This window comes from Chlorocebus sabaeus, chromosome 29, assembly GCF_047675955.1.
Source record: "Chlorocebus sabaeus isolate Y175 chromosome 29, mChlSab1.0.hap1, whole genome shotgun sequence".
NCBI classification, from domain to species: Eukaryota; Metazoa; Chordata; class Mammalia; order Primates; family Cercopithecidae; genus Chlorocebus; species Chlorocebus sabaeus.
The window spans coordinates 3,833,281-3,852,989 of NC_132932.1; the positions used below are offsets into that span (position 1 = coordinate 3,833,281).

The window sequence follows — 19,709 nt, forward strand, 5'->3', positions numbered from 1 at the left end:
CTAAGTTCACTATTTTTTTTTTTTTTTTTTTTTTTTTTTTTTTGAGATGGAGTCTCTCTCTGTCACCAGGCTGGAGTGCAGTGGCACAATCTCAGCTCACTGCAACCTCTGCCTTCCCAGGTTCAAGCAGTTCTCCTGTCTCAGCCTCCCGAGTAGTTGGGACTACAGGTACATGCCACCATGCCCAGCTAGTTTTTGTATTTTTAGTAGAGACGGGGTTTCACCATGTTAGCCAGGATGGTCTTGATCTCTTGACCTCGTGATCCGCCCACCTTGGCCTCCCAAAGTGTTGGGGTTACAGGCGTGAGCCACCATGCCTGGACTTTTTTTTTTTTTTTTTTTTGACACGGAGTTTCACTCTTGTTGCCTAGGCTGGAGTGCAGTGGCATGATCTCAGCTCACTGCAACCTCTGCCTCCCAGGTGCAAGCGATTCTCCTGTCTCAGCCTCCCAAGTAGCTGGGATTACAGACACGCACCCCCACACACGGCTAATTTTGTGTTTTTAGTACAGACGGGGTTTTACCATGTTGGCCAGGCTGCTCTCAAACTCCTGACCTCAGGTGATCTGCCTGCCTCTGCCTTCCAAAGTGCTGGGATTACAGGTGTGAGCCACTGCGCCCAGCCCCAAGTTCACTATTTTGAAATCCAAATTTTACTTCCAATTACCCCTGCCTCATCCCATCCAAAAGCAGGACTCAAATCCTTTTTGAGATCAGGTGTCCTGTTTTTGTCACCAAAAAAAAAAAAAAAAAAAAAAAAAAAGGGATGATTACAGAGTACCCTGATGTAAACTGTCTTATATTTCGCAGGCCTAGTGTACCAGTTATCATTTACTGCTCAAAACTCTGTGACTTAAAACAACAACCATTTAATCATATCTCATAATTTTACGTGTAACTGACTTCACTAAATTTAGGCAGGGTTCCACTGGATGATTCTTCTGTTTCATGTGTCATTAGTGGAAGTTGATAGACAATTGGTAGATGAACTGATCTGAAGGGCTTAAGACAACTTCTTTCTCCACCATGGTACCAGACAGGGCACATGTCTGGTGTCCTGGTGTAGATGGCTAAAAGGCTGAGCTCAGTTGAGTGTGTTAATTGAAACACCTTCATGTGGCCTCTTTAGAGTGGCAGTCTTAGGGTAGTTGGATTCACGTGGCAGCTCAGGGGTTCCCAAGGGAGTGTTCCAGAGTCCTGGAGGAAGTTCAAGATTCCTTTGACCTAGCCTCAGAAGTCCCAGAATGCAACTGCTGCCACATTATATTGGTCAAGCAAGTGACCAGGTCAGTTCAGTTTCAAGAAGTAAGAAATTAGACTCTGCCTCTCAATGGGAAGGGAAGCAAAGAATTTGTGGCCTATTTTAACCTACCGTACCTGATTAGGGAGACTAGTCAGTGAGGAATGTCCTTGAAGAAAGATGAAGAAAGAGGCCAGGCATGGTGGCTCATGCCTATAATCCCAGGACATTGGGAAGTTGAGGTGGGTGGATCACCTGAGGTCAGAAGTTCGAGTCCAGATGGGGTGAAACCCCATCTCTACTAAAAATACAAAAAATAAGCCAGGTGTGGTGGTGGGTACCTGTAATCCCAGCTACTTGGGAGGCTGAGGCAGGAGAATTGCTTGAAGTTGTAGTGAACCAAGATTGTGCCACTGCACTCCAGACTGGGCGACACAGCAAGACTCTGTCTCAAAAAAAAAAAAAAAAAAAAAGATGAAGAAATATATTGGCAAATATCAACAGACCAGAGGCCAAATGCAGGGTTGTTTTGATTCAGAAGAGTCAGAAGGGAGAAGATACTGAGGTTCTTGTAATCTGCTTCCAGATGGCCCAGAAGGGCTTGTCTGAGGTGACAAGTGGCTATCCAGTAAGTGTGTTCTTGTCCACATATCACGGCTTATGTGATGCTTTAAGTTGTGGTGGTTTGGTCAAACAAACACATACTGTGAATCTAAAGGTAATCATTCACAAAAAAGAAAAACATCAGGTAAAACCAATGGCTTTTCCACTTCCCACTGGTCACTCCCCTCCCAGTTTATCAGAGGCCTGCCCTTCCCAGTTCAAAGTCCATCTCTCCAGGGAGTTGCTCGAGATCCTTGCCCTCACCTGTAATACCCTATAGTTTGTTTCTGAGTCCATTATAGCACTTTATCTGCCTTGTATTTTTGTGACTTCTACATGTGTCTATCTCTACAAGATGATGAAGCCTTGAGAAGAAGGCATGTTGTATACATTTCACCCATGTACTAGCACTATTCTTTGACAGGGGATTAGCAGATGTTTGTGGATCAAAGTAGAGGAGGTCAATGAGCGTGCAAGAAAACTGACCACAAATGAGCAATTTTAATAGGTGGTAGGACCCTTCCCAAAAGGGAAGACTGAGGGGGTGGCACTCCTTTGTCCCAGAGACAAATCAGTCTGGATACTACCCTCATCAGCTGGCCATTGCAGCTCAATGCTACTGATCAACAGGAAGGTGGTGTAGGCGTATATGCAGGAGAAAGTGAATGGTCCTTTAAGAACTTGCAAATAAGGAAAGTAAGACAGTTCTGTGAGAGTGAAGTGAATTCATTCCAGTGGGAAGTGGCACATCTTCCCTGCCCTGGTATAGTTATCTGATTGGCAAAACTCCTGATTTGTTCGAATGATAGCAATCTGAAGAAATATTGCTTCAACTCAAGGGAATGACTAACTTAGGAAAGCATGATTCAAAGAAGCAAATATTGGCAATATGACTAGCACTTCCTACGGGTATGAAAAGCTGAATGTGAACATTGTGAACATCTTGCCAGTTGGAAGGTTTTCTCTGTTGCAAGGCAGAGATGGTTCATCTGGCTCCTCAAAACACAGCTGAAATGTCCTTTAGGGATCATTCAGTGGCTGTGTGATTGGAACAGAATATCCGGGAATCGGGCCAAATTTTTAATTTATATATGCAATTCAAGTGTGACAGGCACATTATTTACTACCCACCTCTGCCATGTGGTAGGTAGTAACTATCTCTCCCGTTTAGGTAATCATCCTAGATTAATAGTTTTTAAAATGTTTACCTCACATCAGAGATAAGAGTCACGATTACCTGAGAAACTGCTGGAAATGCAAATTTTCAGGTTCCATCTCAGACCTACCTAATAAATCAGAAATTTTCAAAAGAGATGAGCAACAATATTTGTTTCAATCAGAGCTTTTTTTTTTTTTTTTTTTTTGAGAGAGGGTCTTGCTTTGTCACCCAGGTTGCAGTGGCATGAACACAGCTTACTGCTGCCTCGACTTCCTAAACTCAAGCAATCCTCTTGCCTCAGCTCCACAAGTAACTAGGACTACAGGTGTGCGCCACCATGCCTAGCTAAATTTTTTTTTTCTTTTGGCATTTTTTGTAGAGACAGGGTTTCACCATTTTGCCCAGGCTGTTCTCAAACTCCTGAGCTCAAGTGATCTGCCCACTCGGCCTCCCAGAGTGCTGGGATTATAGGCATGAGCTGCCACACCCTGCCTAATCAGGGGTTCTTAAATTTAAGCATGTACCAAAACCAACTGGAGAGCTTGTTAAAAATACAAATCACTGGGCCCTGACCCCAGTGTCTGGAAATATAGATTCTCAGGTTCCACTCCACTTGTCTGGATCAGTGTTTCTCAAACTTCAATGTGAGTGGAAATCACCTGGAAATATTGTTAAAAGATTGATTCAGTTGATCTGGGGTAAAGCCTGGGAGTCTGCATTTCTAACAAGGTGATGTTGGTGTTGTGGTCCACAATCCCATACTTCGATCAGTGAGACCCTCGAGCACAAGTTCCTAAACTTTTCTGTACATTAGTATCACCTGATGTGTCCATTCATTTGTGCTGCTATGCCAAAATACCTGAGACTGGGTAATTTTATACGTAATATAAATTTATTTCTCATAATGCTGGAGGCTGGGAAGTCCAAGATCAAGGCACTAGCATTTGGTGTCTGGTGAGAACATACCTTCTTGCTGCATCTTCTCATGGCAGAAGGTGGAAGGGCAAACAAAGGAGTGATTGCTGGTTTCTTCTAGCCCTTTGATAAGGCTGCAAATTCCATTCGTAAGGGCTCTGCTCTCATGACTTAGTCTCTCCTAAAGACCCCAACCCTTAATATTATCACGTTACAGATCGAGTTTCAACATGAATTTTGGGGGACACAATCAGACCGTAGCACCTAGAAAACTTCAAAAACCACTGATGCCTGGGTCCTGCTCTGGGTGATTGTGATTTAATTAGTCTGGGGTGTGGCCCAGACTTTGGAATTTATAAAAGATCTCCAGGTAGTTCCAATGTACAAGCCTTGCTGGTCTTGAATCTCTTTGCTGCTTCAGGAAATCAGAAAGTAAATCTAGATCCTCAAAGCCAATCAGGAAGCCATCACCAACTGCCTTCCCTCCTGTATCGCCAGTCTTCTCAGGTCTGATATTTATGGGAATACGATGGAAGGACTTGCATATGCTGTTCTTTCACTGGTGGGGCAGGTGTTTCCCACAGAGAGTCACAGACTATGAGGCGTTGAGGTTGGGATTATTATCTAAGGTATATTCTATGGGAAGAGACCTTATAAAGTTGGCCTTCAGAAGAAAGGCCCTGTATGGACTCCTCCAATCCCTCCCCTCACTTCCTTCTCCTCAATATGCTCCCACTGTAGTCACCTCACATAACCCTTTCTTTCAGGTTTCCTAGCTCTTGTGTTCCCTCACCAAACTCCTCTCTTTCTCCTATAAACAAATCGCTAGTGATGGTTTTTGATGTGAGTGGCACTGCTCTCTAGGGGGTGTTTTTGGCTTTCATAATAATTAGGATGATTTTACACATTTAAATGGGTAGGGCCCAGGATAGCTCAACATTCAGGGACTGTTTAGGACACTACCACACAATGAGTGACATTTCTGCATCTTTAACTTTGAATAACTTGCCAGTCATTCATGTAGCTGAAAACTTGTTTTAATTAGAATCTAACTTAATTTTTTTTTTTTTTTTGAGTTGGAGTTTTGCTCATCACCCAGGCTGGAGTGCAGTAGTGTGCTCTCGGTTCACTGCAACTTCCACCTCTTGGGTTCAAGTGATTCTCCTGCCTCAGTCTCCCAAGTAGCTGGGATTACAGGTGCCTGCCACCACGCCCGGCTAGTTTTTGTATTTTTAGTGGAGACAAGGTTTCACCATGTTGGCCAGGCTGGTCTCAAACTCCTGACCTCAGGTAATCTGCCCACCTTGGCCTCCCAAAGTGCTGGGATTACAGGCGTGAGCCACCGTGCCCAGCCATACTTTAATTTTAAATATAAACACAAGGCATTTTATGCATAGTTTTAATACACACTAAACTTTCCAGGGATGCAACTACCATGAAAATCATGGGTAGATCATATCTTGTTTTGTTTGAAAATCTGCCAAAAGTTATTTAGTATTTTGGAAAATCATACCACATCAGTAATTCTGTTCATGGTATTTGAATCGCCATTATAATGCCTGTATCATTTTGCATTTGTAGCTGTTACATTCTAGGTGATTTTATATAGAGATGCATGTATCTGAGTACCACATTGTGTCTTCTTGAATGTTATGCACAAGCAGTTATGTATCTAAACACATAGTATTTGATTATAAGTCATATTCCTTCTACTATTCATTTTATCTCCCATTCAAATACTAACCAAGCCTGACCCTGCTTAGCTTCCAGGATCAGACAAGACCGGGTGCGTTCAGGGTGGTATGGCTGTAGACTCCTTTGTATCTCTTTAAGAGATTTTATGAATCTTTTAGGCCAGGCATGGTGGCTCATGCCTGTAATCCCAGCACTTTGGGAGGCTAAGGTAGGAGGATTGTTCGAGCCCCGGAGGTTGAGACCAGACTGGGCAACATAGCAAAACCCTGTCTCTATTTTTTTGTCTTTAAATTTTTGTTTAAAATTGTGTGTGGAGGTAAGTTACATTTTTTATGATTATGTTCAGGAAAATAAAAGGAGCATTAAAATATTTGTTATAAAAAGGAAATGTTTTAGTTCAGGTTGCTATAACAAATTACCATAGACTGAGTGGCTTAAACAGCAAATATTATTTCTCACAGTTCTAGAGAATGGACGTCCAAGATCAGATTGCCAGCATGGTCTGCTTCTGAAGATGAGGGCCTTCCTTGGGATTGCAGATGGCTGTTTTCTTGTATCCTCATATCGTGGAAAAACAGCTAGCTAGCTCTTCCGTCTTTCCTTATGAGGCCACCAATTCCATTTATGAGTATTCTAAACTCCATGACCTAATGACCTCCCAGAGATCACACCCTAAAGATCATCGCATTGGTATTAGGGTTTCACTATATAAATTTTGGGGAGACACAAACATAAAGACCATTGTAGGGAGTGTTGGGACTGATGGGGTGGGTGGCAATGGAGGTTTCTAAGGAAGGAAAGTGGTACTGGCTCAGTTAACAGAGGATAGAATATCCTCAATTCTGAGCCGAAGCTCAGCTGTTACCTGAGACTCAAGGGTACCTCTCTAAGGAAAGCAATGATATTTTCCAGAAGACAGCTAATCTGCTTTATAGGCAGAAAGCATATTTCTCCTGCTACTATGTTTGGTCCTGTCTTTATGAAGCTAGCATTATTAACCTAAGGGTCACTTGTCTCTTTCCTAAGCCTGGTTCCATCTTCCTGGAAAGGGTTCAGCATTAATCATTCAGGATGGCTCCAGATAGATTCTGTGTGATCCACGTATCTCTCTTCTGATCAACAGGAGGGGAGGGACTTGCTCTCTGTTCAGCGAACTTGGATTGACTGATGTCTACACTTGGTTACAGGCGGTTGCTTTGGACTTTCCGTCTCCTTTTAAGGAGTTCCTCAAAGGAACTTTAGGATGAATTGAGTCTGACCGTCTTTGATGCTAGGAAGGAGAAGTGTACAGATAGGCAGCGAACATGCTAAAATCTTTTCCAAGAAACGGTGGTTGAAGAGATAATAGGAGAAAAAAGACGAAAATTAGCCAGAGGAGACGAATTTGGTAGAGAGGAAGCCCTAGGGACAGGGAAAACAGCACCAGAAAGGGAAAAGAAGAGAAACAACAACAAACTAAACTCGGGTCCCAGAAAAGGCTGCAGGGATCCTGGGCATTCGCGTCGCCGTCCTGGCATGTCGTTGTGCCCGGCCCTCGGCTCGCTGCCCCTCCAGCCGCTGCCGCGCCCCGCCCGGGCCCGAGAGTCTCCGCCCGCACTGTCTCTTCCCAGATCCGCATCCGGCTCCTCCCCCGGCTGCCACCCTTCCCACTGGCAGAACCCAGAGCGAAGTTTCTGCTTCCTGCTGCGGGAATCGGACGCCCCAGGTCAGGCACCCAGGGTCTCCAGCCCCAGTCTAAGGTAGGGCCCGAGCGCAGGCAGAACTTGCCCTGGCCCTGGGTCTAGGGCTCTGGGCTCTGAGGCTGAGAGCCGGGTGGGAAGGGCCTGGCGGGGCCGGTTAGGAACCACCCGAGACTCAGCTAGGGGTGCATCCACCCTGCTCCTCCCATCCCCGGCGGCTCCGGGAAGGGGAGGGAGTGTACACTGCGTGAAAGGGGAGGTGAGAAAGGAGGACAAGGCTGAAGGAGAGGGAGGGACAGGAAGAGAGACCACGTGACAATCATCCCCTCTTACTTCCTTGCTCTGTGTGCCCACTGAAAGGGGACAGTGGCTGTCACCAACAAATGGTAGTATGAGAACCGTTTGTAGTAATAGAAACCCAGACTGTGCTTAAATGTGCTAGACTACCATACAGCCACTTGAAGACTGAGGTGGAGGCCGGGCGCAGTGGTTCACGCCTGTAATCCCAGCACTTTGTGGGGGTGGAGGTGGGGAATCACCTGAGGTCGGGAGTTTGAGACCAGCCTGGCCAACATGGTGAAACCCCTCTCTACTAAAAATACAAAAAATTAGCCGGGCATGGTGGTGGGCGCCTGTAATCCCAGTTACTCGGGAGGCTAAGGCAGGAGAATCGCTTGAACTCGGGAGGCAGAGATTGCAGTAAGCTGAACAACAGAGCCAGATTCCACCTCAAAAAAAAAAAAAAAAAAAAAATGGAGTGAGGTGGGTATTAATGTGTTAACACGGCAGGGTCTCTGAGATATACTAAGCGCAGAATGGAGTCTAACTTATGATCCTGTTTAAAGCAAAAGCAGAAGCAGCGGTGATGGTGAAGGCATATATTTGTATAGGCATAGAAACTGTGAAACTGTTAGTATAAAACTGTTAGCAATGTTTACTTCCAGAGAAGGGAACTAGAGATGGAAGTGGGGATGGAACTTTAACTTTTCATTTGTGGTTCAGCTGAATCTCCTTTCAAAAACTCCAGGGTGGCAAAAAAATAAAATGAGCAACATAGTGAGACTGTCCTATCCTAAAAAGGACAGTCTCACTATGTTGCGCAACATAGTGAGACTGTCCTATCCTAAAAAGGACAGTCTCATTATGTTGCTCAAATAAACTGTCCTTATTTTTCTGTTATTTTTGGTTTGAGATCTCTTTAAAAAAAATCTGAGTCAATTCTGAGATTCCCCACTCCTTTCCTTGGGGGCTCATGTAGGGCAACGACATGAGCAAAATGTACAGGGCATGGAAACCATCATTTTGTATGTGTTTGTCACATTGACGTCCAGTGAGATATTGTTGTCCTTTTTGGCCCTGGATTGTTAGTCATTCAGGTCTTCTTGGAAGTGTTCTATACTCCTGTCCCTAAGCTTTTTCACACTAAGTTTAAGTGGTTGACTTAACAATATTATTCCCAAAATATTTACATATGAATGAGAGATTAGCCTTTGTCCAAATAAATAAGAAAATACATTCCTTTTTTTTTTTTTTTTTTTAATAGAGGTCTCACTATGTTGCCCAGGCTGGTCCTGAACTCCTGACCTCAAGTGATCCTCCCACCTTAGCCTTCCAAAGTGCTAGGATTATAGGTGTGAGCCACCACACCCGGCCAGAAAATAGGTTCTTGATGGTATAATTCAAGCATTCTGTTAGGCAGAGGTTTCTAATTTGCAGTTTATGGAGATCCTGGGAGGTCCATAAATGGGCTTCATAGACACTCTGAAAATTGAGCACAAAACAGTATATACTCTATTTTTTCTGTGAAAAAGCTCCATAGCTTTCACCAGATTCTCAAAAGCCTCTGAATCCCGCAGACCAGCAATTGTGGGAACAATGGTTAACAAGGCTAAAAGGGTCTCTCTCCTCAGGAACTTAATGGTCTATTGGGAAGAAAGACAAACAGGTGATGTGCTGTATGATAGGGGAAGTATGGGTGTTGTGAAGGCCACCTAAACCAGACTGGGGCTTGGTGTCAGCACAGGCTTTTTGGAGGAATTGATGATGAAACAAGCCTGTAGAGTGAGAGGAAAGTAGCATTTGGCCTTGTAAAAGAGGGGTGGTGTTGGTAGAAGAAAGAGTGTTGCAGGGATCTGCCTGTGCAAAGGCCCAGAGTCAAGAGATATCTTGGCAATTAATAAGCTAAATAAAATTTGTATGATTGAAGCTTAGAGTGCTGAGAGTTAGATTGGGGTGTTAGTGAGAGATGATGCTGAGAAGTGACCAGAAGTCGGGTTTTGTGTGTGATACTGAGGATGCAGAGGGGAGCGAGACAAAGGAGCCCTTACCTTAAGGAGTTTTATTTCAGTAAAGAGAAACAATTAGGCTGGGTATGGTGGCTCACGTCTGTAATCCCAGCACTTTGGGAGGCCGAGGTGAATAGATCATGAGGTCAGGAGATCGAGACCATCCTGACCAACATGGTGAAACCCCATCTCTACTACAAATACAAAAATTAGCTGGGCATGGTGGCCCATACCTGTAATCCCAGCTACTTGGGAGGCTGAGGCAGGAGAATTGCTTGAACCCGGGAAGTCGAGGTTGCAGTGAGCCGAGACTGCGCCACTGCATTCCAGCCTGGCAACAGAGCGAGAATCCGTCTCAAAAAACAAAAAAAACAAAAAAACAAAAACAAAGGAGAAACAATTAGCAAGTGGGCTAAGAAGCAAACATGCTTTAAAAAAAAAAAAAAAAAAAAGGAGTCGGTCAGGTGCAGTGGCTCATGCCTGTAATCCCAGCACTTTGGGAGGCCGAGGTGGGCAGGTCACAAGGTCAGGGGTTCGAGACCAGCCTGGCCAACATAGTGAAACCCTGTCTCTACTAAAAATACAAAAAAAAAAAAAAAAAAAAAAAAAAATTAGCTGGGCATGGTGGTGGGCACTTGTAATACCAGCTACTTGGGAGTCTGAGGTAGGAGAATGGCTTGAACCCGGGAGGCGGAGGTTGCAGTGAGCCAAGATCATGCCATTGCACTCCAGCCTGGGTGACAGAGCAAGACTCTGTCTCAAAAAAAAAAAAAAAAAAAAAAAAAAGTGAGTCTTACTACGTAGCTCAGCCTGGTTTTAAATTCCTGGGCTCAAGTGATCCTCCCGTCTTAGACTTCGAGATTTGCTGGGATTACAGGCTACCACATCTGGCTCTAGCAGGGAGGTCCTTTAGACATATCTATATACAGTGTGTCACCACATGGATTAGAGGGTTTCAACAAAGGTGGTGGTAGGCGGAATGGAGAGAATTGGATAGATTTGAGAGGCACTGAGGGAGTGGAATCAATAGGATTTGGTAGTTTACTGGATAATAATAACAAATAATAATAACTTCTTTGTTGAACTTAGTGCCAGGCAATGCTCAAAGTGCCTAATATTTTTTTCTCATTTATTTCTATAACAACTCTGTGAGGTAAGCATTTTTCTTAATTTTATAAATGTGAAAACTCTAGAGATACAGATAATTTAAGTATCTTACCCAACCAAGATCCCAAGGTAAAGGAGGATTCAAACTAAAGTCTGTCTCACTTCAAACTCCAGTAGGCAGAGGGGGCAAAGGAAGGGGAATGGATTTGGGGCAGAGATAAGAGAAGGAGAAAGATGATGCATTTAAGATCTGTGGAATCTGGAGCACCTTTGAATCATCCAGAGGGGATGCCCAAGAGGCAAATGGATAAGAGAGCATGAAGCTCAGGAGGGAGACCTAGGTCCAGGAATAGATCTGTGAGTCGCCAGCGTAGAAATGTTATTTGAAGCCGCATAGTGGGTGAGACTACCCCAGGAAAGTATGGAAAAGGATTAGAATAGAACTCTCTGGAGCATTGATGTTAAGAAATGGCAGAGAAAGAATCCCTAAGAAGATCTAGCCAGAATAGTTTTAGGAAGAAAATCAGGACAGTAGCATCATGGAAAGCAAAGGAAGAGAGAATTTTAACGAGAGGGTAATCAACAATGTCATATTCTACTTGAGGGGTGAAATGAGATAAGGGCCAAGATATATTTATTTATGGGAGTAACAAAAAGTTCCTTGGTTACCTAAGAGGACTTGTGGACTGGTGGGGACAGAATCCCATTTAGTTGGTTGAAGAGTGAATAGGAGGCAAAGAAGCTGAGGTGGTAAGTATTGACAACTTGATTAAAGTACCTGTTTCTCTGGAGCTAAGAACCCGCAGTCCAGATTACATTGCGAGGCCCCTCAACTAAGTAGGGATTAAACTGATAGTCCTGTAGTGGGGGTCACAGGGAGGGGGTGGAGTCTCCTTTACCTTCTTTTTTTAAAAATTTTTATTTATTTATTTATTCTAAGACAGAGTCTTGCTCTGTCTCCCAGGCTGGAGTGCAGAGGCACAATCTTGGCTCACTGCAAGCTCCGCCTCCTAGGTTCAAGCGATTCTCCTGCCTCAGCCTCCCGAGTAGCTGGGACTACAGGCACCCGCCACCCCATGCCTGGCTAATTTTTTGTATTTTTAGTAGAGACAGGGTTTCACCGTGTTTGCCAGGATGGTCTCGATCTCCTGACCTTGTGATCCGCCCGCCTCGGCCTCCCACAGTGCCGGGATTACAGGCGTGAGCCACCGCGCTCGGCCTCCTTTACCTTCTTATGAGAAGGCATGTCCCTTCTTCTCTAGTCATTCCTTTTTGTTTCTTTTTTAAGAAATATATTTTATTTTTTAAAACTTTGTAGAGATGGGATTTCACCGTGTTGCCCACGCTTGCCTCGAACTCCTGGACTCAAGCAATCCTCTTGCCTTAGTTCCCAAAGTGTTGGGATTATGGGCATGAGCCACTGCACCGGCCTTTTCTTAATTTCTCTGCTCTTAGGCCTCTGCCTTACCTTTTCCCTATCCCTCTCTCTTAGAATATTCTCTGGATGAACCCAGTCCTGGGAAAAACAACATTCGTTGTTTTCCACTCGCAAATCACTGGCATTATCGGGAGGGCTGTGGGGAAGATATGCTCTCCTACAAATACATGCTCAGTGCAGCCAGGTGCTCATCTCCTGTCTTTCTCTCCTTCTAGGCATATACAAACTGAGTTTCAGCCATGGAAAAACCCCATGGGCATGTGTCTGCCCATCCAGACATCCTCTCCTTGGAGAACCGGTGCCTGGCTATGCTCCCTCACTTACAGCCCATGGAGAAACTACATCAGCATATATCTGCCCACTCAGATATCCTCTCCTTGAAGAACCAGTGCCTAGCCACGCTTCCTGACCTGAAGACCGTAGAAAAACCACATGGATATGTGTCTGTCCACCCAGACATCCTCTCCTTGGAGAACCGGTGCCTGGCCACGCTTTCTGACCTGAAGACCATGGAGAAACCACATGGACATGTTTCTGCCCACCCAGACATCCTCTCCTTGGAGAACCGGTGCCTGGCCACCCTCCCTAGTCTAAAGAGCACTGTGTCTGCCAGCCGCTTTTTCCAGAGTCTACAGATATCTCACATGACGCAAGCTGATTTGTACTGTGTGAACAACAGCAATTGCCTGCTCTCTGAGCCTCCAAGTTGGAGGGCTCAGCATTTCTCTAAGGGACTAGACCTTTCAACCTGCCCTATAGCCCTGAAATCTGTCTCTGCCACAGGGACAGTTCAGGAAGCAACTTTGGTAATAGCTCCAGGCACTCATCTTGACTCCAGCCATATCTGTTGTACTCTCTTGTCTCTAGCTTTCAGTGACTTGGTTTCCCTCTGTGCTGCTCTGTGTCTGGCTATCTTCTCTCCTCAGAGCCTCTCCTAAGATACCCTTTGTTGCAGGACCATCTTCACTGGCATCGTTACTTTTACTGCATATCTACTTTAGAGATTTTGTGCAATAGATCAAAAACAATTCCTGTCCTGGCTGGGCGCAGTGGCTCATGCCTGTAATCCCAGCACTTTGGGAGGCCAAGGCAGGTGGAGTCCAGGAGTTCGAGACCAGCCTGGGCGACATGGTGAAACCCCATCTCTACCAAAAATACAAAAATTAGCTGGGTGTGGTGGTGTGCACCTGTAATCCCAGCTACTTGGGAGACTGAGGCACGAAAATTGCTTAAACCCAGGAGGCGAGATCGCATCACTGCAGTCCAGCCTGGGCAACAGAGCGAGACTGTCTCAAAAAGATGAAAGGCCAAAAGACCATAACAAAGAACAGTCCCTGTCCTTAGGAAGCCTCTGCTCAGGAGAACCAGCATAATGTCACTATAGCAGAGTCAATTAGGTGCTTTTGAGATCAGGCATGAGATACATCTACTGATTAATTTTCCAACAGCCCTATCAGGGCCTATACCAGAGACCACTTAATTGTGTGTGCATGTGCAAACACATATCCGCTTTTACACATCTACATGCCTACATTTAGTATACAATTCAGAATCACTAGATAGACACACATTGCTTCTGTATATACTTGTGTTTCGGGTTTAGGGACAAGGCTAATCTGAACCTTTTTCTGTCTCTGCCAATTACAAACTATGTAATCTTGGGCAACCTCTTAACCCTTTAGAGCTTTAATTTCCTCACCTTTAAAATGAATTTAATGAAAATCTACTTCACAGGGTTGTTATCAGGATTACAACTACTGCCATCTTAACATTCATTTAGGGCTTTGCATTTTGCAGAGTCACACATACATATATCACTCCATTTAATTTCCCAGAGGCCCTATCAGATAGATGCTAGTGAATGAGAGAAAGCTGAGGTTCAGAGAGGTTAAGCAGCCCAAGGCTGCTGGGGGATTAATATGGGGCTTTGCCCTTATTCTTCTGACCCCCAAAACATCTTACTAATATCCTAAAAGGTGTGTGAAGAGCCCCGTGCTCCCAGGTTGTGACATCAATGAAAAGATGAAAGCAGGGGCAGATTATGAAGCATGTGGGTGAAGCCTCCGAAGGTTGAGTAGAGTAAGGTGGTATGTGAGAGCAGTAAGTCAGGACACATCAGTGCTGGCATGTGAAGGGAGAGGGAGAGGAGATTAGAGGTGCTATTCATGGAGATTTAGACTTTTCCCATGTCCTGGTGCTGCCTTCAGATCCATCTTGGTTTGAGGGTCTGTGGATACATGCTGTGATTAATAACTGCCACTACTATCCCCAGGGCCGTTGGTTTGATTCAGAAGAGAAGAAAGGAGCAGAGGCCCAAATGCCTTCTTATAGTCTGAGCTTGGGAGAGGAGGAGGAGGAGGTGGAGGATCTGGCCGTGAAGCTCACCTCTGGAGACTCTGAATCTCATATAGAGCCTACTGACCAGGTCCTTCAGGAAAAGAAGGTAAAAGTTCAAGAGTTGGGGAAGGGTTAATGGTGTGGAGGGGAGGCTGGGGGTGGAGTACTTGAACCAGGTCCCCTCCCCAGTTGGAAGGGGAAGGTAGGGATACCTTCCCCTTCTCTTATTTCTCACTTCCTAATGCCCTTTTCTTTCTTTTCTCTTTTCTTTTCTTTTCCTTTCCTTTCCTTTCCTTTCCTTTCCTTTCCTTTCCTTTCCTTTCCTTTCCTTTCCTTTCCTTTCCTTTCCTTTCCTTTCCTTTCCTTTCTATCTCTCTCTGTCTCTGTCTCTCTGTCTCTCTCTCTGTCTCTCTCTCTCTCTCTCCCCCCCCCCCCCGCCCCCCTCCCTCTCTCTCTCTCTCTTTCTTTCCTTTTTGAGATGGAGTCTCGCTGTGTCACCTAGGCTGGAGTGCAATGGCACGATCTCAGCTCATTGCAACCTCTGCCTCCTGGGTTCAAGTTATTCTCCTGCCTCAGCCTCCAGGGTAGCTGGAATTACAGGCATGCGCCGCCATGCTTGGCTAATTTTTGGGTCTTCAGTAGAGATGGGGTTTCGCCATGTTGGCCAGGCTGCTCTTGAGCTCCTGACCTCAGGTGGTCTGCCCACCTCGGTCTCCCAGAGTGCTGGTATTACAGACATGAGCCACCATGCCTGGTCCTAGTCCCTTTTTCTAAGTTCTCAATTGGACTCCACATCTCGGGTCCATTCTCTCTGTCCTTGATTTTGTAAGTTAGACTGCATGGATGCTTAAGTTGGTCCTTATTACCTCTCTTCTCATTTCTTCCCTCTCTTTCTGAATTCCCAGATGGCTCTATTGAGCTTGCTGTGCTCTACTCTGGTCTCAGAAGTAAACATGAAAGATGCATCTGACCCCACTCTGACTGCCATTTTTGAAAACTGTCGTGAACTTGCGCCCCTGGAGCCTGAGTTTATCCTCAAGGTATTGTGGTGTGAAGGAGGGGATGGGGGTGTAAAGCTGGTAGACAGGGAGTGTGATTACCATGTGTGGAGGGATGGTGACTAGCCTCATGTTGAGGATGGGAGGAGCTTCTCTGAGGAAGAATTTCTGGGTGAGTCTGAGGCCTAGTCCCTGTGGTTCAGTGAAGAGTGGGGAAAGAGTATACTAGGCTTGGTTTGTTAGTAAGTGCCCATTCTCTCAAGGAGCTTATAGCATTGTTAGGGAAGCAAAATACTTTTCCAAATATCATACAAATACAGCTGGAATATTACATAGTGAACATTTCTGAAGCAGAGAAGAGCGGGGTGGGAAATATCTTCTATGATGTTTTTGGAAAATGGCAGGTTTAATGAATGATTTGAACCCTGGATAACTTTTTGGTAGATATTGATGCAGGAGGTCTTCCAAAGAAGGAAAAGGCCTGGTTGACTTGCAAGGCAGTCAGTAGACTCAGAAGAAGACATGCTGGAAAGGTGGGTAAGGGATAGAATATGGAGGACTTAGAATGCCAAGTCAGGCAGCCTGGGCTTCATATTTTGTGGACAATGTGGAGGGCTCAGGAAAGGTTTTATACAGGCACACTCAATCAGCAAGTAAGTTCAGGGCAGAAAGCTACGGGAGGAGTGGCTGAGATTCTAGTCCTCTTACCTTGTGTCCTAGGCATCTTTGTATGCCAGGCAGCAGCTGAATGTCCGGAATGTGGCCAATAAAATCTTGGCCATTGCTGCCTTCTTGCCGGCTTGCCGCCCCCACCTGCGACGATATTTCTGTGCCATTGTCCAGCTGCCTTCTGACTGGATCCAGGTGGCTGAGCTTTACCAGGTATGGTGCTCATTTCCCTGAGCTTGGGCCTTCCCTTGGTTCCTTCTCTTATGCTCACTGCCTCCTTGGAGAAAATTCTCAGGCAGTTTGGCTTCCCCTCAGCTTTCCTCAGCATTGGTGCCCAGACAGGACAGCTTCTCCATCTACTAGGCTGGGTTGCCCAACATGGAGAAGATGATTGAGAAGGACTGGATCAAAGTTTGAGGAAAAAAATGGTCTTATTTTGGACCTCATGCTTTTTTTTTTTGGAGTTTCACTCTTGTTGCCCAGGCTGGAGTACAATGGTGTGATCTTGGCTCACTGCAACCTCTGTCTCCCGGGTTCAAGTGATTCTCCTGCCTCAGCCTCCCGAGTAGCTGGGATTACAGGTGTGCACCACCATGCCTGGCTAGTTTTTGTATTGTTAGTAGAGATGGGGTTTCACCATGATGGCCAGGCTAGTCTTGAACTCCTGACCTCAGGTGATCCACTGGCCTTGGCCTCCCTAAGTGCTGGGATTACAGGTGTAAAGGCGAACCACCCCGCCCAGCCTGGACCTCATGTTTCTAATGAAGAAATGAAAATCAGTACCACAGAAATTGTGATTTTGGAGCTAGGGCTGGGAAGTTGCTCGCTTTTCTGTGCTCTCATATATCTCCATGAAGTGGCCTCGTTTTGTTTTGGAGGGTTGGTTTGGGTCTTGCTTCTAATGGTCTCCTCTCCCTTTGACAGAGCCTGGCTGAGGGAGATGAGAATAAGCTGGTGCCCCTGCCCTCCTGTCTCCGTGCTGCTATGACGGACAAATTTGCCCAGTTTGACGAGTACCAGCTGGCTAAGTATAACCCTCGGAAGCACCGGGCCAAGAGACACCCCCGCAGGCCACCCCGCTCTCCAGTCAGTCACTGCCCCAGCCCTTGACCCACGCCCCTTTTCTCCGGGAAGGGCAGGACAAGGGAGTATGCTGATACTGGGGAGTCCTACACCAGGAGCAAAGAGAGTCAGAGAAATTCAGGGCAGCGGGGTAGAGCTCGGGTGCATATGGTGCAGGGCAGGCTTCTTTTCTAGCTGGCTTCCTTTTTGGTAGAGATGCACCTTCAGGGCTACTGACTGGGTTTCTTCAGGGACAGCCTCCATTTCCCTTTTTGAAACTGCTTCTCTTGTCCCTACAGAGGATGGAGCCTCCATTTTCTCGCAGACCTTTTCCAAGGTACATGGTGTTTCTTAGAGATGAGCAGAAAAAGGTGAGTTCCTTCTTCTGGGGTTGTATATGTGCATGTACAATCTTTTCTGGAATAATATTTAGGAACAAAATTCCATTAGGATTAAAAATACTTTCTGCCTTGGAATTCTTGGCTGTGATTGTGGGTAAGGTTCTGAGAGCACTGGGAAAGGCATGTGGTTTTATTTTTTTTTCACTTCACTCTCCTTGGTATTGTACTTTTTTTTTTTTTTTGGAAACAGAGTCACACACTGTTGCCCAGGCTGAAGTGCTGCAGTGGCGCGGTCTTGGCTCACTACAACCTCCACCTCCCAGGCTCAAGCGATTCTCCTGCCTCAGCCTCCTAAGTAGCTGGGACTACAGGCGTGTGCCACCACGCCCAGCTAATTTTTGTATTTTTAGTAGAGACGGGGTTTCACCATGTTGACCAGGCTGGTCTCGAACGCCTGACCTCGTGATCCACCCGCCTTGACCTCCCAAAGTGCTGGGATTACAGACGTGAACCACTGCGCCCAGCCAGTATTGTACTTTACTGCCAGGTGACATGTCAGTAAAGTTGGATAAGTGAGTTAAAAACATTATGAAATATTTACCTTTCACAGGAAGTTTTAAAAACAAACCAAACAAAATCTGTTTAACTTTCGTACAAATAAGGTATTGTACTTAGCAGTTAAGAGCATAGAATCTGGATTCAGGTCACCTGGGTTTGCATCTTCCGTCCACCCCTTACTGGCTATGAGACTTTGGTCAAATGATTTAACCTCTCTTGCCTCAGTTTTCTCATGTATTAGATGAGAATAAAGCAAAACCTACATTGTTGGATTGTTATAAAGATTAAATAAGTTAGTATATTTAAAGTATTTCTAGCAATTCCTGGCAGTAAATAAGTGTTAGCTATCACTACCATCATCATTATTAAAACAGAGGATTAGGAAAATACATATTAGCGTTACAAGAAAGAACACATTCTCCATTGGTCAACTCGTCTTTTCATCCCATTAACATATCCTAAATTTAGTTCTTTTACCATAGAAGATTCTGAAAGCTACCTACTTTTAGTTTTTATTTATTTATTTGTTTTTGAGACAGAGTCTCTCTCTATAGCCCAGGCTGGAATGCAGTGGTGCTATCTTGGCTTACTGCAATCTCCACCTCCTGGGTTCAAGCAATTCTCTTGCCTCAGCCTCCCAAGTAGTTGGGAGTACAGACGTGCACCACCACGCCCAGCTAATTTTTTTTTTTTTTTTTTTTTAGTAGGGGGGGGTTTCACCATGTTGGTCAGACTGGTCTCGAACTCCTGACCTCCTACTTCTCCCTCCCGAGTAGCTGGGATTCAAATGATCCTCCTGCCTGGACCTCCCAAAGTGCTAGGGTTATAGGCATGAGCCACCACACCCGGCCTACTTTTGGTTTTTAAACTCCTCATAACCTGCATTGTGCTTGTTTCTTCATTTATCTATTAGAGTCTCAGTGATTTAAATCGGAGCTGATTTTCTCTTTCCCTCCTCTACAAACAAAGCTGTCCTGTGTTCATTCTGTCCCCACCTTGTTTCTCACAAGCCAGTCATCCCATGTTGACCGCTTGTGTGAATGAAACGGTGACCCCAAAGAGCTGCCATCCTGTGCTCACCATGGGAACTCTTGTTGCCAGAGATTTGTATCCTCTATTCCTACTCCTTGGCCAAATCTATTTTGAGGAAAGAAATTACCACATAGGGATAGGATGGTTTTACAATCTGTTTTACTGAAGAAAGTTCCCATGGTCATGGATGAAAGAACCCCTGTGGGACTTGGGGATGTTTCCACAGTTTGAGAAGGCCTATGATACAGTGTCAGAGAAAAAGAATCCTCCAAGGTTCACCCTGAAGAAGCTGGTTCAGCGACTGCACATCCACGAGCCTGCGCAGCACGTTCAAGCCCTGCTGGGTTACAGGTGAGGAGCTCCACCCTGAGCATGCATTCCGTCTAAGTAATTCCATAACTTTTCAACATCCATGGCCCCTATCCCAGTAGTTCTCAAACCCAGCAACATGACTTTAGGCAGATCTGCCCTGTAGACATGACTGGCTTTCCAATTGCTGGCTTTCATTTTTTGACTCACCTGTTAACATGACTCACCTTTCCTTTTCTGAGTTATTTTTAGGCATATTTGGGCAGACATGCCCGGTAAACA

At 45.3% G+C, this 19,709-nt stretch overlaps 1 protein-coding gene across 8 annotated transcripts in view; it reads left to right on the forward strand.

The window, feature by feature from the left end:
- Positions 1 to 7,212: 7,212 nt before the first annotated feature.
- The window catches only part of TEP1 (telomerase associated protein 1), a 58,643-nt gene continuing 46,146 nt past the window's right edge, over positions 7,213 to 19,709 (forward strand). For 2 of the 8 annotated variants that reach the window (XR_005236783.2, XM_007990645.3), the window contains exons 1-8: positions 7,221 to 7,351; positions 12,337 to 12,927; positions 14,394 to 14,564; positions 15,364 to 15,498; positions 16,177 to 16,338; positions 17,050 to 17,211; positions 17,487 to 17,558; positions 19,345 to 19,469. Coding sequence is in view for 6 of the 8 variants with exons in the window: in XM_007990645.3 (XP_007988836.3) it covers positions 12,361 to 12,927; positions 14,394 to 14,564; positions 15,364 to 15,498; positions 16,177 to 16,338; positions 17,050 to 17,211; positions 17,487 to 17,558; positions 19,345 to 19,469 (1,394 nt within the window). In the remaining 2 variants the exon portion in view is untranslated. Of the gene's footprint in view, positions 7,352 to 12,336; positions 12,928 to 14,393; positions 14,565 to 15,363; positions 15,499 to 16,176; positions 16,339 to 17,049; positions 17,212 to 17,486; positions 17,559 to 19,344; positions 19,470 to 19,709 lie in introns of all 8 variants that reach the window. The other 6 variants (XM_007990644.3, XM_007990648.3, XM_007990647.3 and 3 more) reach the window with 6 other exon arrangements.